The sequence below is a fragment of the Macrobrachium rosenbergii genome, chromosome 13, assembly GCF_040412425.1.
Source record: "Macrobrachium rosenbergii isolate ZJJX-2024 chromosome 13, ASM4041242v1, whole genome shotgun sequence".
Lineage (NCBI taxonomy): Eukaryota > Metazoa > Arthropoda > Malacostraca > Decapoda > Palaemonidae > Macrobrachium > Macrobrachium rosenbergii.
Window position 1 is genome coordinate 43,423,408 of NC_089753.1, and position 20,926 is coordinate 43,444,333.

At 36.1% G+C, this 20,926-nt stretch overlaps 1 protein-coding gene across 7 annotated transcripts in view; it reads right to left on the reverse strand.

Annotated features, from left to right (window-relative positions):
- Nucleotides 1-11,298: 11,298 nt before the first annotated feature.
- LOC136845248 (U-scoloptoxin(05)-Er1a-like) overlaps nucleotides 11,299-20,926 on the reverse strand; it is a 102,265-nt gene continuing 92,637 nt past the window's right edge. For all 7 annotated transcript variants that reach the window (XM_067115345.1, XM_067115346.1, XM_067115348.1 and 4 more), the window contains 3 exons: nucleotides 20,631-20,852; nucleotides 15,413-15,565; nucleotides 11,299-14,609 (listed from right to left, as the gene is read on the reverse strand). In XM_067115345.1, coding sequence (XP_066971446.1) covers nucleotides 14,407-14,609; nucleotides 15,413-15,565; nucleotides 20,631-20,712 — 438 coding nt within the window. In that variant the 5' untranslated portion in view covers nucleotides 20,713-20,852 and the 3' untranslated portion in view covers nucleotides 11,299-14,406. The remainder of the gene's footprint in view (nucleotides 14,610-15,412; nucleotides 15,566-20,630; nucleotides 20,853-20,926) is intronic.

The window sequence follows — 20,926 nt, forward strand, 5'->3', positions numbered from 1 at the left end:
AACTGTCCAATAGATGGCGTTGACAACACAATAACAAACCAAAATTGGTGCTGAATTTAAAATTTTAAATTCTTCCATATTATGAGCAATTTACATTTGCATGTGATGAAGTGTGCATTCTTTAGTTTACATAAATACATAATGTGTTATTATTAAATCTCTGATGTAATTTAAATATAATCAGTCAAAATACTTTCTTAGCAAAGTACAGCAAATACCATTTAAAATTACATAGTATTGGCAATTTAAATGTGCATGTGATGAAGTGTACGTTACTTAATTTACATATATACATAAAGTATTAATATAAAATCTTTTATACAATTTACTTATAATCAGTCATTCATTCTTCCTTAGCAAAGTAGCCATCTTAACTTTATTTGGCGCGATTTTGCCGGATGAGGAGGTCTCCGCGTTCCTGAAATACCTTACAAAGTAACAATTGTGCTTCATTTTATTTGCTGTATAACCTTGGAAGTGGACATTGTTGGTATGAGACTTACTTCTGCATAAAATTGGTGTCGTGAGAGTTATCCAGTTTGGGGTTTTCCTGTAATCAGTATGGCGCCAGTTTTGGCGACGAAGTATTGACGACAGAATTTTCTGCGGCTGGATATTTTTTTCCTTTGTTGAGAGAGACTGGCATGCTTGGGCGGAAGTGAAGCAATGTTCCCAATACTTTGATTCGTGAGTATTTTCATTACCACTGTTTTTTTTTCATCTTATATAAATGTTGAACGGCAAATATGCATAGTTTGTTTTCATGGCGATAACCTGCAGGTACAACAATAAGGTACTCCAAGAACGGGTTGACAAAAAACTGAAAACTTTGTTTGGGAAGACTCATTTCCAAGGTGTAAATCGTTGGAATAAAATTCCAAAACTGCCACGCTGCTAGATTAGAAACGGATAACCAGAGAGGTTATATTCATGCTGTCATTAAGAATTGCAATCACCCAATGCCTATGGAATGCCTTCGCCTAGTAAGCCATGTTTTGCTTTACTTTGTCTATTAGCATGGCTACGTGAAAAGAGACGCACTTATTTTGATTATAAAGGATAAAAACTTTCAGTGAGATACCCTCTACATAAGCTAAGTTTTTTTGGCGAGCGTCGGTGAAGATATGGTAATCTTTTTTCAGTCTTAAAAACCACTTTCACTTTGTTTCACTTTGGTTTTATGTACAGCCCTCCACAGGGATAATTCCCTCTCTGGCGGGCCCTTGTACGTTTTCAAAATAAGGGCTCCTTATATTTTGTAATAATCTTTCAGTGTTTTCTCGTCAGTATCGTAGCTCCTGTAAAATAGGAGAGTCTTTAGTTCCTTTTCAATTTTGTATTCTTGTGCGCTCTTCACTTCAGGCGGTATTTTGTTGTATAGTCTTGGTGCGCAGAGTACAAAATTTGCTCTCTCGCCTGACTTACAATTTGTTCTAGGTTCAAATAGCCTATATGCTTCACTTGCGTGTCTGACTACAATATTCATTTCGGGTCTAAAGAAGCTTAAGCAGTTTCTCAGATATGTTGGTTCATCATATTTTAGTGCTTTAAAGACTGTAAGTAGTATTTTATATTCTATTCTAGCTTTTACTGGGAGCCAATGTAGCTCAGTTAGTGCTGGGGTTATTCTGTCACGGGAACGTAGTTCTTTTATTAACCTGGCGGCTCTATTTTGCACTCCTTGCAATTTTCTTAGTAGGTAGATAGGGAGACCGTAGTATATAACGTTGTAGTAGTCAAACCTCGAAAGTTTTTGGTTGCAAATTGCTGTTTTCAGAGTATCTTCGTTTAGGTATTTTCTAATAAATGTAATGTTTCTAATATGATAGTTACAGGTGTTTGTAATATGCAATATATGGTTCTTCATCGACAATTTATTATCAATAAATACTCCTATGTTCCTCACTGATGCTACAATATTTATTGTTGACGAACCAATAGTTATTCTTTTGAATTGTTCATATTTTCGTAGTGCACTGTCAGATCCAAATAGCATACACTCAGTTTTGTCTTCATTAAGTTTTAATTTCTTCGCCGACATCCATTTTTTTATATCTTTCATTATATCATTAATTTTACTAATGGTGTCTTCTACCGTTTCGACAAAAAAATAGAACTGGCTATCATCAGCATACAGTTTATACTTAACCTTGTGCTTATTTAGAATTCTAGATAATTCAATTGTGCAAATGCCAAATAGCAGCGGACCCAGAAACTTTTCTTTTCTGATTTCACATTTGATTGTTTGATATAACCACTGTAACCTTCCTATTTTCTAAGTAGCTTTTGTACCATTTGTGTACGTCATCTTCGACAATAAATCGAAACTGATATCTACAAAACAAAATTTTGCTGTCTAAATGTTTCCAGCAAATTATATCAAAAACCTTCTTCCATTCTGTAGACACCAGGTTAAAGCAATAACTCATTGGGGTTATTATTATTATTATTATTATTATTATTATTATTATTATTATTATTATTATTATTATTGAGGAGACCTTCTCTGAGGGCAGTTGCATTAAAAATTATAGCTGTTTTCACGGCATTTAATTTATACAGAGTCTTCTCTATTCTTCTTATTATCTTTTTTTCATCAGCCTGTAGCTGGTAAATCAGGTTTCCCAAGGACATATAAAGATTTCTATTTTCTTAGGTTTATTTCCTCTGACGTTTCAAACGCGCTCTGGCATTTATTTTCAAAGCGTGAATGAAATGGCACGCAGGTTATGAGGGTATATATATATATATATATATATATATATATATATATATATATATATATATATATATATATATATATATACATTATATATATATATATATATATATATATATATATATATATATATATATATATATATATATATATATAGCAAGTGGGGTGGGCTGTGGGTGTATAGTTGCCAGGTCGGTTATTCAGCTGCATTTTGGTTGGTCACGGGTTGGTGACGAAGTCGGTCCCGGAGGCGTTGAGACCTTCTGGGCCTAATCGCTATTGGAATTCGGGAGTGGCTGTTACCCGGGATTATAGGTCGTTCAGGTAATCTGCCGTCTGTGTCCGGTGCTGGCTCTCTCTCTCTCTCTCTCTCTCTCTCTCTCTCTCTCTCTCTCTCTCTCTCAACAGCTCAGAATCAACATTTGTCCAGTTTCTCTGTTAATGTAAATGGTTTGCTAGCCTAGGTATCGAGAACACTTGAAATTAGTAGGGTGATTTAACATGCAAATTTAACAAAACCTGTGAAATAAGCCAACACTATCGAACCGTTCTGTCACCACGGTCTAGACTGCGGTTTAGCCTAACGATAAAAGGTGGGCCTAAGCAAGTGGCAACGAAACAAGGTCACCATAACCTAACAATAACACTATAGAAGGTTAGCTCAGCAGATAACAACAAACCTCCATACATACAGAATATTCATGCATAGGTCTTTCCTATAGTTCTGTCCTCGTCAGAAACATAACATAGTGAATGAAACAAGGGAAAACATTAGACTCATTCTGACAGAATAGTCAGAGCTGTAATCCATTTTTACCGAAAGTTTTCCTTCGTCGGAACAATTATCGTTTTTTTTTTCCAGTTGATGGGCAGTATTTTGAATGCAGATGCAGGACGGAGTTTTAATTAGAGAGAGAATGGAGAAGCCAGGGTTGTGTGGCTAATAAAAATAAAACGACTGTCGTAATAGCGAAACGAATTTTTTCACCTTTTACAAGTGGATTTTTGTAACAAAGGCAGGTATTTAATTAAAACACAAAAAAGTCAAAGCCGTGTTTTGATGACAAACGAGCTAAAGGGGCAAAACTGAATTAGGAAAATTTAAAGTTTACTGGAAAAGAAATAGAAAGCGAACACGACGTTAATGAGTGAAGTATAATGAATCTTAATGATCGAACATAATATCCACATTTATTTTTTCAATTGGTAATAATTGTTGAACAAAAATAATGATGATTCATTAAGATATTTACTTGAAACGAATATTTCTAAAGTCTTATTAGAAGTGAAGAATTACCAAATTCAGACTGAGAAAAAGACAAACCTCTCAGCTGTTAAAGTTTAAGTTCCTTCTCTTGGAGTAAAGGAACTGAGAACAGTATTTCTTTTATAACGCAAACTACAGACACACTATATATATATATATATATATATATATATATATATATATATATATATATATATATATATATATGTATATATATATATATATATATATATATATATATATATATGTATATATATAGTGTGTGTGTGTGTATATAGGCTTAGGTCTGTGTTTTCCAACATACTATAAGCCTTTTCCTGAGACAAGGAATAGTGGATGAACCCGCTGTTTAGAAAAAGAGTACATAATGTTAGCCACTTCTTATGCCTACACAGAATGTTCTTTAGCAACGCGTTGAATCCACCTAAATACACTAGCACAGCCTCAGTGCACCTGGTGGTTGTGACGCCAGATAATTTAAATCAATTAAAACTCTCTGTTGTCCGCACTCAGTTACTAGAATAACATGTTTAAGAGTGAACAATTGTCACATATATACAGTACATATACACTATAATATATATATATATATATATATATATATATATATATATATATATATATATATATATATATATATATATATATATATATATAGAAATCATCAACACACAATCACGTGTGGAACAGAAATAAATTTCTGACTCACGTCAGGATCGAACCCAGGTCTCTCAGGTGGAAAGCAAGGGCGTTATCCACTAGGCCATACAAGTCTAAAAGAAGTTATATATATATATATATATATATATATATATATATATATATATATATATATATATATATATATATATATATATATATATATATATATATATATATATATATATATATATATATATATATATATATATATATATATATATATATATTTATATATATATATATATATATATTACTAAAAGGACCTCATTCAAACTGGATGGTATCTAATGGAGTATTTATTCAGAAAAAGTTACAAGCTTTCTTGGACAAACAGTCCACATTATCAAGAAAGCTTGTAACTTTTTCTGAATAAATACTCCATTAGATACCATCCAGTTTGAATGAGGTCCTTTTAGTAATTCTACTAATGCACAGAACAATTGTGTATGTGATAAAGTTAATATATATATATATATATATATATGGATAAACTGGATATTTTTACATTTTGTTTCTTATCAAAACACTGATTTTTTTTATTAACAGTTGTCTAACACATTAAAAAGTTCAGATAAACTTTCCTAGTCCTCCCATCCCTTTGCCGCCATAAAAGGAACCTTAACACATAATTGGTTTCTTAGGTTTTAGTTCTTGATATGTTCAGTTCCCCCCTTGCATTAGGAAATGAAATACCTCTTCACTTCCACGCTTTTTATGACATAAAAGCACCGAAATTCGTAGTATTGTGTTCTCAGAAATTGACACAAATTACTGGAACCACTTTAGCTTCCTGGTATTTTTAAACAATTAACTGGAAGTGCTTTCACCGTTTTCAGTAAGCTTCATTGTCTCGGTTATTATTATTATTATTATTATTATTATTATTATTATTATTATTATTATTATTATTATTATTATTATTACTGAGTGGGGGAAAATGAAATTATGAGAACTGGCTCCGAATGATTTTGTAGGAGTTACAGACTTGGATAGCTTACTGCAGAAGACAAAGCTTGCTTACTTTCATTTTACGTAATACACAATCTACGAGAAAAGAAAGAGAGAGAGAGGGTGGGTGGGAAGGAGTTTGATATGTAGTTTAGTGATCATTGTCCCTGCTTTACCAAATAATAGGTTCTGGGTTCGATTCCGGGTACACGCAAAAAATAACAAGGGTAAAAAATAACAGGGGGTAAAAATAATGGGGTAAAAAATAACAGGGGGTCAAAAATAATACTGGTAAAATAACAGGGGTAAAAGATAACAGGAGGTAAAAAATAACAGGGGGTAAAGAATATGATATATATAATGTATACATATATGTGTATATATACATATATATATACTGTATATACAATATATATATATATATATATATATATATATATATATATATATATATATATATATATATATTATATATGTGTGTGTGTGTGTGTGTCGAGAAAGAGAAAGAGAGAGAACTTCCGCCGTTATCAGAATCTCTTCCGCACAGACTCCCAACAGATAAAGTATTGGAGACTCATTTCCTAGAGCGGCGAAATGGTCATTCTCAACAGATAAACCTCCCGCCCTTCGACATCTAGGAAGAGATACAACCACGGGACCGTGGCCGCAGAATGCCTCGGAGGAGGAAATATTTGAAAACACCGAAAGAATGGGAGAGATTTGTCCTCCATTAGAGGAAAATAAAAAAAAAAGTTTTGGAAAACGGAGATGGAAGTCAGAGTTTTTCTTGGCTTCTGGAAGATATTGGCGGGCTCATTAGCACTCGGTGTTTCTTTGGTCCTGTTCGCTCTGAAAATTAAGATTCAAATGCTGAGAGAGAGAGAGAGAGAGAGAGAGGAATGAATATTAATTGTTACGCTCTGTTGCCTTCTTTTACCATTGTTTACTTGATGTAGTTAGATGATTTTATAAAAAAAAATGTTTTCACTCATCAAGTTGTACGAGCCTAGTCTAATGAACAAACTCCGATTTTGATCCCAGGGGGAAGGAACGATTTAGGGCTGTTTCCTGGCAACTGTTTGTGCCACTGTTGAATTGAACCGTAAAGTATCTACCTGGTAGATGGTCGACCACGTTGGATCGCAGGCAAGATGGAGGAGCGGATTAAGCTAGCAACTGATTAAGATGCTAAATTGTGTGATAAAATGTTTGTTGAATGGAGAGCGGAGTGGTTGATGTTTGTAGATGATATATACAGCGCTGATTGGGGATAGTGAAGAGAAATTTCAGAAGGCAGTGAACGCTTTGAAAGCGTTTGTAAGCGAAGGATTCTGAGAGTAATTGTGAGCGAGAGTAAGGTTCTGAGGGTAAACGGAAACAGGAAGATGGAGAAAGGAATGTTATTATGGATGGCGGAAGAATGGAGTTAGTAGATTTCTAAAAGTACTTGGGAACTTGCTGATAAATACCTGTACCTGTACGTAAGTTTAATGCACTGACGAGCGTAAATTCCTTGCCGATAATTATGGAGGATCGAAATCTATACTTTTGTAATTTAATATGTTTGAAGAGTCTGAATAAAGAGATAATTTATGTTTGGTTGAAGATAAAAGCATGAAAGGCCCGATGGCTTATAATTCAGGTATTTGTAATACACCACAGTGCAGATACCACGTAGCACAGTAAATATTCATGTGTCTGCTGAGCATTTTGGCAATAATAATATTGTCAATTATGAAAACAAACAATTTAAACCTTTCCCAAATAAGGTAACCTTAAGGAAGCAACAAAAAAAAAAAAAAAGGAAACACCGAAGTTTGTCTTGTTAGGCGTCAGCGAGCTGGTGTACATTCGTACGTAAACTTATGCAAACTCGATCTTCATACGCTTTCATGAATACGTAAAACAATGTTTACATTTCTTTTATTCAAATACATCTGCTCTCACCTTTTTTTTTTCTCCGTTATTATGCTCAGTGACCTTCCTCCTAGACTGACAGGCCCTTGGCAACTGCCGAAATCCTAAATCTTGCAAAGGCGTGAGCATGGTCTATAGGGCGTGAGCATCAGACACCCCAGCGTGATGGTCGTTGGTTCGGAAGGGACCATAACGACAATACATTTGTGTTCTTTGCAGCGTCCCTTCGGCCCCTAGCTGCAACCCCTTCCATTCCTTTTCATGTACCTCCATTCATATTATTTCTCTTCCATCTTACTTTCCACCCTTTCCTAACAATAGAATTTCCCTCAAGAGAAAAAAGAGAGTGTGTGTGTGTGTGTGTGTGTGTGTGTTAACAGCGCGGTTAAGTCTGTGGGCGACATAAAGAGACAATTTGGGGCTTCCGTGTTTCATAGTGCAACTGTGAGGCTTTCCTTCTGTTACACCTTTAAAACTTTTTACTTTTAATTTCCTTTTCAGCGTTGAATGACCTCACAGTCCCAGCGCTTGGCCTTTGGCCTAAATTTTATATTTCATTCCATTCCATTCTACCATGAATATTCTTCGAGATAATATTCATGTGCGATGTGGAGAATGTTTTCGTTATCTTAGTAACATCTTGTATCTGGTATTTCGTGGTTGTGACACTATGATTACATTCATATTAGGCCTATGTGTGCTTTGATCGTCAAAATAGCATTCACACGAGGTGTACCGTATATCCTCATTCTCATGAAAGTTCTGTATTTTTTTTATGGCATGCCGTGTACTTACTGCGTCATGTTTTTATTCGTGTACAGTATGATTACATTCGTTATACTAGATATGTTAATGTATACAGTGTTATATACTTTCGGTAGTAAAATTATATTTGCATATAGCATAGTTTTAAATTATGTTATTGTAGTTATACTCGCCTTTGATATGCGGATGTAACGCCACAATCAAAAGACACACACACACACACACTGTGCGCGTGCGCGCGCGTGCGTGCTCGTTTGACACTTCACTCTAGCAAGAAAAATTAAGCCAAACTTTTAGAAGACCATGGTACTTACGCGGTCACAGCTCAAGCTTTGATCAACATTTGATTACAAGATTGCCCATCCCCAGGCGTGAGGCAACTGAACCTACCACTTGACAAACCCAATCAGTGCAAACATAATAACCAGTTAAAGCAAAACATAATTGAAATGAGGGAATGTCGCCCCAGTCCTTCCACCTCCCAAATTATTCCTGAAAATATTGAACCATTTCCTTTTCACACTCTTTACAAAGTTTCCACCGCTGTGAATTCCTTGAAGTTCACGGATATGATTTAATGGAATCTCGAGTTAAGGGGGAATCAGGCTTTTTTTTTTTTTTTTTAACTTGTACGGTCGATAGACTTAGATTTATGCAGCATGTATGAGGCGGATATAGTGAAGGAGGCCAGACCATTTCTGGAGAAGATTTTTTGGCCTATTTTCGTCTGCATATTAATGAGAAGAGAGAGAAAATTGAGAATTCGTGTTGTTGATGCTGTCAGAAAGCGTCTTGTATATATTAAGTATTCATTCGTGTTTATAGACGTACGTGCTTGGTAATGGACGTGCATACGCTATACATGGCGTACTTGTGAACACTCATTCGTGCACTAAACTGAAAAAAAAAGTTTTATTATAAATGTTCCATCTCTTTTACTCGCTGAGCCTAACTAGAAATTCGGAAAACACTTTACATACAACTATCCTCAAAGCTATCCTTTCCTCTGCTTTTCTTTTATATGTCAGCCTGTAGTATCAAGCCCGGTATATAGTCATACATCTTACATGCTGAATACATGAATACATAATGCCATCATTTCACATCAGTCTGACTCTCTTTGAACATTTCGCAACGTTTTCGTTTTTTATCAAACTTCACTTCCGTTTTCTATACGTGTCACATAATTATATAAGACATTTATGTAAAAAAACAAAAACGCTAAGTATGCTTGCCGTTATACACAAGTCATTCGTGCATAATTGTTGAATATGCCGTCAAACATCATTCATATCATACTCATGGGGCTGCACACGATCCAACCTTGTCACATAGGCCTAGGTGTCTTGGGGAGAAACAGCTCCCCTTTGGTGGGAACACGAAATGCTTTTAGCGGAGTGAGGATCGACGCTTCGAGTTTGCTGACAGGTCTGTCAGTATTTGAAATCTTTGATGGTGTGTCTGTCGTACGCGTTTTGTTTTGTGGATTTATTTTTGCTTTTATTTCAATATATTGTAAGGAAGCACTGAAACAATTTTTCGAAATGCTGTTAAATCTGGTAGTCTGTTCATGCATTTGACATTCAGCATTAACAACTTATCTCTATATGGTGTATATTACAGTGACCAGAATAAATTACATGACTATAATACTTTTAGTTGTGGATAAATCTTTAATTTTGTTACTAGTCATTGATTATATATATATATATATATATATATATATATATATATATATATATATATATATATTATATATCGTATATGTCCATTAGCCTTCTGATTTTAATCAAGTACCTTAGGATGAGGATGCTAGCTGCATTCCCTGATCTCAAAATCCCCCACATGCATCTAACCAACAAACACATAATTCACTGTTATGTTACCCTACTTCACAGCTTTTGACATCTGTACAGAAACCCAATAATCACACGATCTTACTCATTAATTTTCAATCACCGAGGACTTGGCAATCTGGAGGATACTTTGATAGATTTGTCAGTAAAAAAAAAAAAAAAAAAAACTCATGAATCTTTAAATGGAGAAACAAATCCATAGTTATGCTTGGTACAGATATTTAGAAATATGGTACATATATTTAAATATCAGTCTTCACAGAAAGCTTTCGGGTATCTGTTCGATACCCCAATTGTACCCAGACATAACTGTGGATTTGTTTCTCCAGGTTTGTTAGTGCTTTGCTAAGATTTTATTTCAAGCAGTTCTTATATATAAACATCTCCAATTGTTAATACATAAATATATTTTACAGCTTTTATTACATGAGATGCTAATATTCACTCAGGCCGTGTAAAGCAATATCAAGAATGACAGTTTACCTTTTCACCGATAGAAAACACCCGTTTGAAACCGAGTGTCTCTGCTGTTTCTGCGCGCCTTTTGTTAGTAATCATTGGTATTTGGTAGTGTCGAGACAAAGTCAAGATCTTGCGTAGAGGAACTAAATGATTCTTGCTTTGGGCTTGACAATGACTGGAGCTAGTACGGTGGTACGAACTGTTGAAGAGCAAGACCGTGCCAACACAAGGTACGGATGTGTAATTTGTATTTATTCACGAATGATGAAAATGACCTGTGTTACAGTCCAAAGTGTAAACAAATCTGGAAGCCATTTATACACTAAACTGATCGTCAATGTTAGCTCTCGGTAGTGGTAAACGGTGAGATTCGCTTCCAGTGGAATGTTAATGGTGGCATTAGGCCTATCCTTTAAGAGTGTCTGAAACGAAAGCTCTTAGAATGCTTGATGTCTTGGAGGAAAAAGACATCAGAAACAGACATTTTTGTACAGGAATCAGTACATTTTTGTTCCGTAGGAAGCAGGTCTTAGCCTACTAAACAGTTCAGAGGTAAATCTTGATAAAATTATAGTCATAAGTTGCAGAACTGACTTACTTGCGCTACATCTAACTACATTTTACGGTAATTAATGGTGGGTTATGATAAATAAAAATGTAACAATTTTTTCACATTTATTGTATCCATTATCATATACTAAATTACACGCAACAGCACATTAAAGGAGGTAAATATTCTCCGTCTATAATCGTATAAAATGTAGCTAAAATCCTTGTTTTTCTTTCATTTGATTATCTCGTTATCTAATCCTATAATAAACAACGGAATACTCATTAGCATAAAGTAAGAGTTTATTGTCGGAAGCTTAGGAAAAGTTGAGAACAATAGAGTTACGAGTTTGAGTTGTTATGAAGTTTCAAGTACCTACTGTATATTTCATAAACTGCTCGTCAGACATTTTTGTTGTATTGTTTTTATGTATCGTATAAAAAATCTAACGTAATAACTCTTTAGTATAGTTTCAGAAAAGAGCTATTTTATATTTGTCAATGGCATGTTATAATTTTGTTTTCATTAAGAATAGGATGTTTTAATGTTGATTACCAATAGACTACAATACGTTGTCGTGAGATATGCAAGCCTTTTGAAGGTGTCGTAAAGTTTCATCGTTGCTGGTTATGTAAACAGAAAAATCATACCTGTTGGATATTAAAAAGTATTTTTTGTTAATGGTTAAAAGAGATAATGGTCTGGTTTTTGGTTAAAGGAATTTTATTTAGGTTCCTGATAAGAATCTTGGGTTCAGAGTAGAAAAAAAAAAAAAAGTTTTGGTTCCTTACTAATCGTTTTGGCTCCTATTTGAAGAAGGTTTGGTTCCTAATTAAACAAGTTCTGGTTCTTGTTGAAGAATTTGGTTTATTTTATAAAGTATAGGCAACTACGATTTCTTCCTGGAATGAATTGAAAAAGAAACTGAATAGAGAAGAGAAGGAAGGCTTGCAAAATTTCCCTCTGAGAGTAATAGGAGGTATTTTAGAACCACAGACGTTTAACAATTAAAGCAAAAAGTTAAGGAGTCCAAACCCATGTCACATCGTACTTATTGCCACTAGGATTATATAGCACAGTTAATATGTGTTTTTACTGCCACTTAAGAATATTTGTAACAGTTGATAACAGAAATGTCCGTCATATTGTTCCATATCTCTTTATAAAGATAAATTTATATTCTCAGTTAGAAATCATGCTTAAAGGTTCCAGTGAGCTTTGAAGGTATCATTTTCAATAATAATCATATTCATAATAATTTAAATGGCACTATAATAGAGGTATGTTCAACAGATAAAAAAAGAACCATTATGGGGAACCATTGCCATGAAAAAAGACAATAATAATTTCAAAAGAAAATTGTAGTTTTTACTAAAGTGACTGTCTTCAGGGCACATTGACATCGTTTGCAAGTGTTACCTGATTGACTCAGAATTATTATTATTATATATATTATTATTATTATTATTATTATTATTATTATTATTATTATTATTATTATTCACAATGTGCTAATAGTCTTATGAAACAGTTATGAGGCCATTGACATGATAAGCAAACTTCCATAGAACATAATAAGTAATTATACTGTACAATTATAGAGTAACCCCTCAGCTTAATGTAACAGACCTCAGCTTGGTAGAATTTCGAAAGTACACAAAAAAATGTGTTTACACGGGAGAATTTTTAGCGGTAGTTCCATTCGTGTTTCGAATGATTCAGACCCTTTTGTTTGCAAACCACTTGTTTCTATGTTTGCTACTCGCCTTCCCGCCTTCCGTGAAATTCCAGTAGAAAATCAATACAAAAAATCCTTTAAAAAAGTGATGCATCCTAGCCCTATGTTTCGTAACCTAACCTAACGTAGGGAGCCGGGTTCCCGCCCCTGAACTTACCCGACTCGGCTCTGCAAATCGTGAAGACTTAGTAAGAATACTCGTGCATCCTAGTGATTTTAATTGATAAATTGCGAATTTCTTGTTTTATCATAATTAGTGGAGATAATGAAACAATTCTTAAAATCGTTGTGTGTACTTATGAAATATAACGGTTAACTTGCCAGGCTTGGCTACTTCTCAGGAATGATATTATGGTTCTTTGCGGATAAGTAAGTGTGAAACAGAGGTCAGTTCAGGCTAGAAGTTACATGGAATTACTGCTGGCTGTGGGTTGTATTCAACGTTGAAGCTTATCCTATACTGTAGGGTCGTTGTTTCGTGTCAATCAGAATTTGCTGCTTATCAGGGGTCGGGCCCTTAAAGTTTATAATAAGCTGAGAGGCGTCTATATTATATATATATATATATATATATATATATATATATATATATATATATATATATATATATATATATATATATATATATATATATATATATATATATATATATATATATATATATAGTACACAGTATAATGATACGCTAGCTAGCTTTAGAACAAGCCCAGCAAAACACAAACTGATAAAAAAATCATGTTCACATAAATATAAGATTGATATAGTAGATATAGTAGCCATTAGTAGGGAGTATGAAAGGACTAATTATGCAATAGTTGAACTGAACAATACTGCTATGTATTAGTTCTCATAGAGTGTTATTCAAGTTAGAATTGTCTGCTGGAAGCTTAAAAAGGGAGTAGAGGAAAGCAGGTTCTGGAAATTTTAATATGGGCAACTGGTATATATATAGTTTTGCCATTATTTCTTGCACAGAAGTGAATTTGCAGACTTCCTTCAATGTGAACGAAAGCCTTCATTGTATCTCATGCTTTGAATGCACTCAATCCTGATGACTCCTCCAAGTTTGAGGCTACACAGAAGCCCTACACTCTCCATTGAGTACTGAACCAGACTGAGTCCATTAGCTCGACACCAATGTCTTGTAAGACTGTGTCCCCATTACAGTAAAAACATGTCAAAAACACATATTGGCAGCGTATGGCATACACTTCACAGACAGGTCTGATACAAATCGACGACATTTTGGTTGCCCTAACCTGTGCTCTACAGAATTATCAAGCATTTGCCAAAGATGCGTTGTCAACTTACAGTCGCTGACTTGTTTTTACCAGAGAGTGGACACATCCTAAACTATCAAAACAACTAAGAAGCAAGAGTCTTAAGGTAACGCTAGAGGCAGGAATGTGAAGTACAACACATAATTGCAATCAAGGAACAAAGGGGCATCGAGAAGGGGACTTCCTCTCTGGCCTATGACCATCAGAGCACCAAGCAGAGCAAGAGGACGACTCCCAGAGTCACCCAGAGCGACCTGGGGTGATTGACAGGTGCGGGGTTGCAGCCGTCCCAGTCACAGGTATCGTGGCACACCTCGGCCACCTGTCCCCTGTCGTTCCTGCCTTTCTCGCAGTCCCATCCCATGTCCGTGGGGCCACATGTTCGGACGAGGGACACCAGCACGCCTGTTGGGACGAGTGGGGGTGAAAAGGAGACGTAATCAGAAAGATGTTACTTGATTATATTGTTGAATTTAATTCGAATGTAATGTAATTCTAGAGTTATTTTTCATCTTTGCTTGTTTAAGTGTTATTAATGTATATACAGTACACGTCAATTCTTCCATATAATCATGTATGTGAGTATGTAATTACGTTATGTAATCTCAGCATGCAATAGACATGATACATATAAGTATTGCCCTCATCAAAGGCATACATCTATATTAACGAATATACTTAAGTGCAAATGTATGGTAGAAATAATCAATAGGCGTATTTGAAAAAGTGACATGTCTGCGTTAATTTTCATTACCAACTGATGTATGTGTGTATTATAAACTCACATGTACAAGTATTACCAACATACAGGTCCGTGTGTGTGTATATATCAACACATGTGATTATTATTATTATTATTGTCGTTATTCTTATTATTATTATTATCCAGAAGATAAACCCCTCACATGAAACAAGCCCAAAGGGGCCATTGACTTGAAATTCAAGCTTGCGAAGAATAAGGTGTCCATTAGAAAAAAATAGTAAGAGGAGGTAAAAGGAAATAAAAGAAGAGCTCACTTATTAAAAAAAAAAAAAATAAATTAACAAATTCATAAGCAAATAGAAAAAATGTAAGTAAATTATTAAAATACGGGGAGAATTGTGTTAGGGTGTCCATTGGAAAGAAATTACAGAGTATGTTAAGAAATACAGAAAGAAGATATGTATTAAGTGCAAACGACTCCCGAGTAATTCCTCATCAGACTCACGGGAATCCTGTTCCGCAGGCATGTACGTCCTTATGGTCATGCAGACGCTCATGGACTTGTCGCAGGGCTCGGGATTCGGCGGGGTCTTCACGCAGGAGTCGTCGCCTCCCAGGGCCACGTCCGCCTCGCACTGGATGCAAGAGATGCCCTGTCCTGCGAAGGAAGAGATCGAGGGGTTTGATTGAGACGGAAACGGTAAGTTGTTTGGATAAGATGAAAACGTATGTGGGTCATCGTGAAAGTGAAGGGAACGTTTGTGAGGCTCTCTCTCTCTCTCTCTCTCTCTCTCTCTCTCTCTCTCTCTCTCTCTCTCTCTCTCTCTCGCAAGGCGTCAATACTCATCTTCCAGCTCTGCAGTTAGTGGGTTCTAGAGTTAAAACAGCGATGGCTCTTAGCTGTCATCAAATAAGTGATGCATTGCCCTTCCCATTTTTTATGAACTTCGTTCAAAGATAAATAGACAGAGATAGAGAGACAGAAAATCCGATCATATAACATACTGTATCGGATGCCTCTGGAATGGAACAGGAAAGGGATAAATATTTGACAGCCGAAGTTGAGGAATATAACTGAAAATGAAATGCCAATTAGATACAGACTTTAAAATGAAAATGATGAAACGTAGAAGGACCAGTGGGAATGTATAAGCTAAATACCTCATTTACTTATGTCATTTCAGACTAAAGAAAAAAAATATACACAAAAGTTGTGCGGTGGAAAAGTTGTTGATTATTTTCCGGAAATTGGTCGGTCGTCATCAAAGGCTCCCTCTCCCCTCCCCCGAATTCATTAGGACCTATTACATATTTTTTGGCGGACGGATGGTTTGTGGTTTTTTTTATTTTCTATTTTTTTGGTGAACGAGGGGGAATTTTAATTAGAAAGTAATGATATCAAAAGACAGTCCCGGTAGTTTTTCCTCTGACTCTCGTGAACTTTGGGGTTTCCTGGTTGAGTAGAGATGTATTTAATGAGGGGAAAAAAATGAGAAAAAAATATAAAAAAGTGGGAAGTTACTGTACAGGTAAATGAGGCAGAAATGAATTAATAATAAAATTTATGTACTTAATAAGGATTTCTTTTGACAAGTCTTGTGTAAATTCAATTTTTTAAATTATAATTATAATTTTTTCAAAGTGACATTTTGATAGATGTTTACTAAAATAACGCCATCCATTATAAAAAGAATCACCAGATCCAGTTTGAGAACAATAATTCATGAATCCTGATAGCTCTCTCTCTCTCTCTCTCTCTCTCTCTCTCTCTCTCTCTCTCTCTCTCTCTCTCTCTCTCTCTCTCTCTCTCTCTCCTGTATTGAAGGTCGAGTTTAACCTTGACAATTGCCTCAGATGTTGCCTCACTCAAGGGTCTGTGCACTAATTGGATAAAATCTGGTCAGGTGAAGAAAGCGAGTGATTATAGATAGATGAATGGATAGTTTGGATAGACAGATAGATAAATAGAAAGATAGATATAATCATTCCTAAGACATATTCTTAACATCCTCTTCCTCCACTCTGAGGGCTTTAATTCTAGAAAGCATACATCATGGCAATTTGACCATATGACCAACGCAGACACAAAGCTTCCTGGCCTCTCTCTCTCTCTCTCTCTCTCTCTCTCTCTCTCTCTCTCTCTCTCTCTCTCTGTTCCTACGTTTTTATAATTGGCTGTAGTTAATGTTTCTTGTTGACTGTTCCTTGTCATCATTCTTTCTATTTTCATTTTTGATTAATCGGTTTTTTAAAATTTGGCACTTACGTACGAGATAGTCCCTCTCCCTTTGTTCTCCAAATTTGAGTTGCTTCTTTTATTTTTAGAGACCCGAGAAGGACAAGACTTCCTCAAAAACGTAAGAAAATTCTGTAAGTGATAATTGAGCTGCCTCTTGAGGGTAGGCAGGTTAAACTATTCATGAAATACAGAGGACGGCAAAGAAAATAGCTTTCTGCTGCTAAAGAATTTTTGATGTCGCCTCTAATGACCTACCTCTCTCTCTCTCTCTCTCTCTCTCTCTCTCTCTCTCTCTCTCTCTCTCTCTCTCTGAGCTGCTCTGTCTCTTACTCTTTAGCTGCTCTCTGTCTCTCTTACAGAGCTGCTCTCTGTCTCTCTCTACTCTTCTCTCTCTCTCTCTCTCTCTCTCTCTCTCTCTCTCTCTCTGTCTCTCTGTCTTACTCTTTCAGGGCTGCTCTCTGTCTTACTCTTTCAGAGCTGCTCTCTCTCTCTCTCTCTCTCTCTCTCTCTCTCTCTCTCTCTCTCTCTCTCTCTCTCTCTCTCTCTCAGGGCTGTGTTTTAAACCTATTAAGTCTGACGAGGAATGGCTCTGCCCGATAATCTCCTGAGAGGCTTTTCCCAGCGAAGATTAATTCGGATGGTTTGTTTTCATTGGACATTTTTCTTAGCCTCAGGAGACCGAGGAGGGATCACGGACCTAAATCTTTTTTATAAGGCAGACAAGATTCTCGGAAGAAAAGAGGCAATGGAATTTTATAATTTAAATCGAGGGGGGAGAAGGTTTTCTTTGCGGATGTTTGATCAGCCTTTTCGTCAGGCTTTTTCTCTCTTCAAAGGGACTCTGAAGTTTGTTTTTCTACATCTTTCATCTTCTACGGAGAACATTTTTTGTAACAATGAAAGATGATATTAATTTTCTCTAGGGGAGAAAGTGAAAGATGTTTCAGTAGCCAGTTTTTAATCATGTCAGAGTAGCTCAGAATCTGATGCTTCTTTATGTTGACCTATCCATTAAAATCTGTGTTCTGTGGTAGGTTTTGTACAAGTTTTCATCTTCATATGAGCTCTGGGTCTTTAAAAATTGAAGAACTTATCACCTGCGTACGTAGTTATGTTGCGTGCATATGTAGTTATGTTGCCTGTATATGTAGTTATGTTGCCTGTATATGTAGTTATGTTGCCTGTATATGTAGTTATGTTGCTTCATGAGTATGGAATGAATAAACAATTCAAAAGTGTTGGGAGGAGGGGGGGGGGAGATGAAGACCTAGAAAGGGATGGATAGATTAAGTGAAAGAGGTACTGGAAAGGCTCCTTTAACATCCACGAAGCGAAGGAGTCTGTGCAGGATAGAAGTGAGTGGCACATTGTTGGTAAGTATAAGGAGCATCTAGTATGAATGTGGCAGTGATCACTGATATTTTTCTTCGGGAGACGCCCCTTGTTATCGAAAACAGCTTGACACGTAAAACCATACGTAAGTTTTTGAATATGCACGTGTGTCCTGCACAGAGATCAACTTACAACAAGGTCTAGAGAATACTCTCTAGACCTAGCTTACAATATTTTTCCAATATGGGAAACAGAGGCAGAGAGCGAGAGAATTTCCGATGCTTTCTTGGAAGATACTCTTTGTTATTGAAAAGGAATTGATGTTGATAAAAATATACGTGAATTTTTGTATGTCTGTGTCTTCTGCACAGAGATCTGCTAAAGTTGGTGTCCAATATGGCAGAGAGAGCGAGAATTTCCGTCTTCTTGGAAGACACCCCTTGTTACTGAAAAGTGTTTAACACCGGTTAAAATATATGCTAATATGTGTATATATCTGTCTGTTCTGTACAGAGATCAGCTTACAATAGGTATCCAGTGTAGAAGATAGAGACGTAGAGTGAATAGAATTTCCGATGAAATCAGCGTCCCTTGAACACGGAATCCTAACCATAAAGTATCGAAGAATCGGTTTCCAGAGAGAAGAAGAATGGGACCTCGTTGGGAAGGGGAAACTTAGGAAAAGTTTGCCATCTGGGACGAGGTATAGGATGTGTCTGTGGCCACAGAGCACTTTGGGAATACGAATGATTCTGATGTAGGCGGAAAGGAGACTTTTATTTATGATCTAATGGCAGTGGAGGGAGGAAAAGGATATTGTATAAATATATCAGAAAATGTATGAGTGAAGAAAGTGAAAACAATGTATTGGGGACTGAGGAGACAGTGTAGATGACAGACAGAAAAGTGCCACTCTATCGTTTTTAATATCAAATATGTTATGGTTGGAAGGGGGGTGGCGGGTACTTTGCTTCTCATTTCAGTTTATTAGTTTTTTCAGTCAAAAATCACATCGAAGCTCTGCATACCAAGACTTCTTGAAGGAAAAGCCCTTTCTTTATCCATATAGCTGAATATCCCCTCAGGTTGTTAATTGCCGTTTTTCAGAAAATTTACCTGAAAGATGAAGTTGATTCAAAGGCAGCATATACAATCAATATTTATTTCTCTACTTCAGTCAGACTACTCGTATTTCTGTCACTGCTCTTTTGAGGGCGTTCGTCTTGGAACATTTTAGTTTAATGGTTGTTTCTCCTTTCTATAACTGAGCTTCGGAATTCACTCTCTCTTTCGCTTACTCCTTTGGCTCCTTTGGGCCTCATTATAAAACAGTGCCATTCAAATCAGACACAAATGTTTATTGCAAGTTTCAGAAAGGGTTGGTTGCATTTTTGGTTTTCTATTCAGGTTTGTGCTTGACACGAGGGTCTGACACCCTCTCTTTCCGTCCCACACTGTGAAAGCAAGCTTCCAAGATCGAACTGGGGTCCTCTGGCACCAGAATCTACAAGGATATCCACCTAACCATTGGGAGGCTTTGGAATTCTGTCTGTGCTTTCGTCTTCCATTATTCTCTTGCTCCTAGCTCTGCCAGATCAACAACGCGTTGCTCTCTTTGAAATTAGTTTTGACACTTAAACCATATTTAAACTTTCCTTTGGGCTGGGCTTTTCTACAAAGCAAGCAAAACTCCTACATGTGTGTTAGGTTTAATGTATATATATGTATATAATTACTTTTTAACATACACATTTCCTCATAATCAAAACACGGGAAAACAAATTGCTACGTTCTGTAGTAATATGCGTATATATTATAATTATCCCCTTAGGGGGCTAGTGCCTTCAGTGCACCTCACTTGGTGCGCTGTAAGCATTACTGGAGAATCTTTTCAGCGTCCCATCGGCCCCTAGCTGCAGCCCCTTTCATTCCTTTTACTGTACCCCAGTTCATATTCTTTCTTCCATCTTACTTTCCACCTCTCCTAGCAGTTTTTTCACAATGCAGCTACAAGGTTTTCCTCCTGTCACACCTTTCAAACATCTTTACTGTCAATTTCCCTTTCATCTCTGAATGACCTCGTAGATCCCAGCGCTTGGCCTTCGGCCTAAATTTTAGACAGTATTCAAATATCAGTTCCAAGTGAACTTACCTTCATGGAAGAACGAGCAGAGAAGAAGAACCGAAAATAAACAAGGGAGAGGGAGACGCAGATAAGTCCCGGATGGCATCATGGCGATGGCTCTTGGTACGCCCACTCACATAGACACAAAATCACGCCCACGCCTTTCAGTACTTCCCCTCCTTTGCGCCAAAGGGCGTCGCGTAGGCTCGGGGTCTTAATTCTGTGGTTTTCCGAAGTACTGCGTCATTTCTGTAATGGATGGAAGGAGTATATTAAAATGGAGCATAAGATGACCAACACCATTATTATTATTATTATTATTA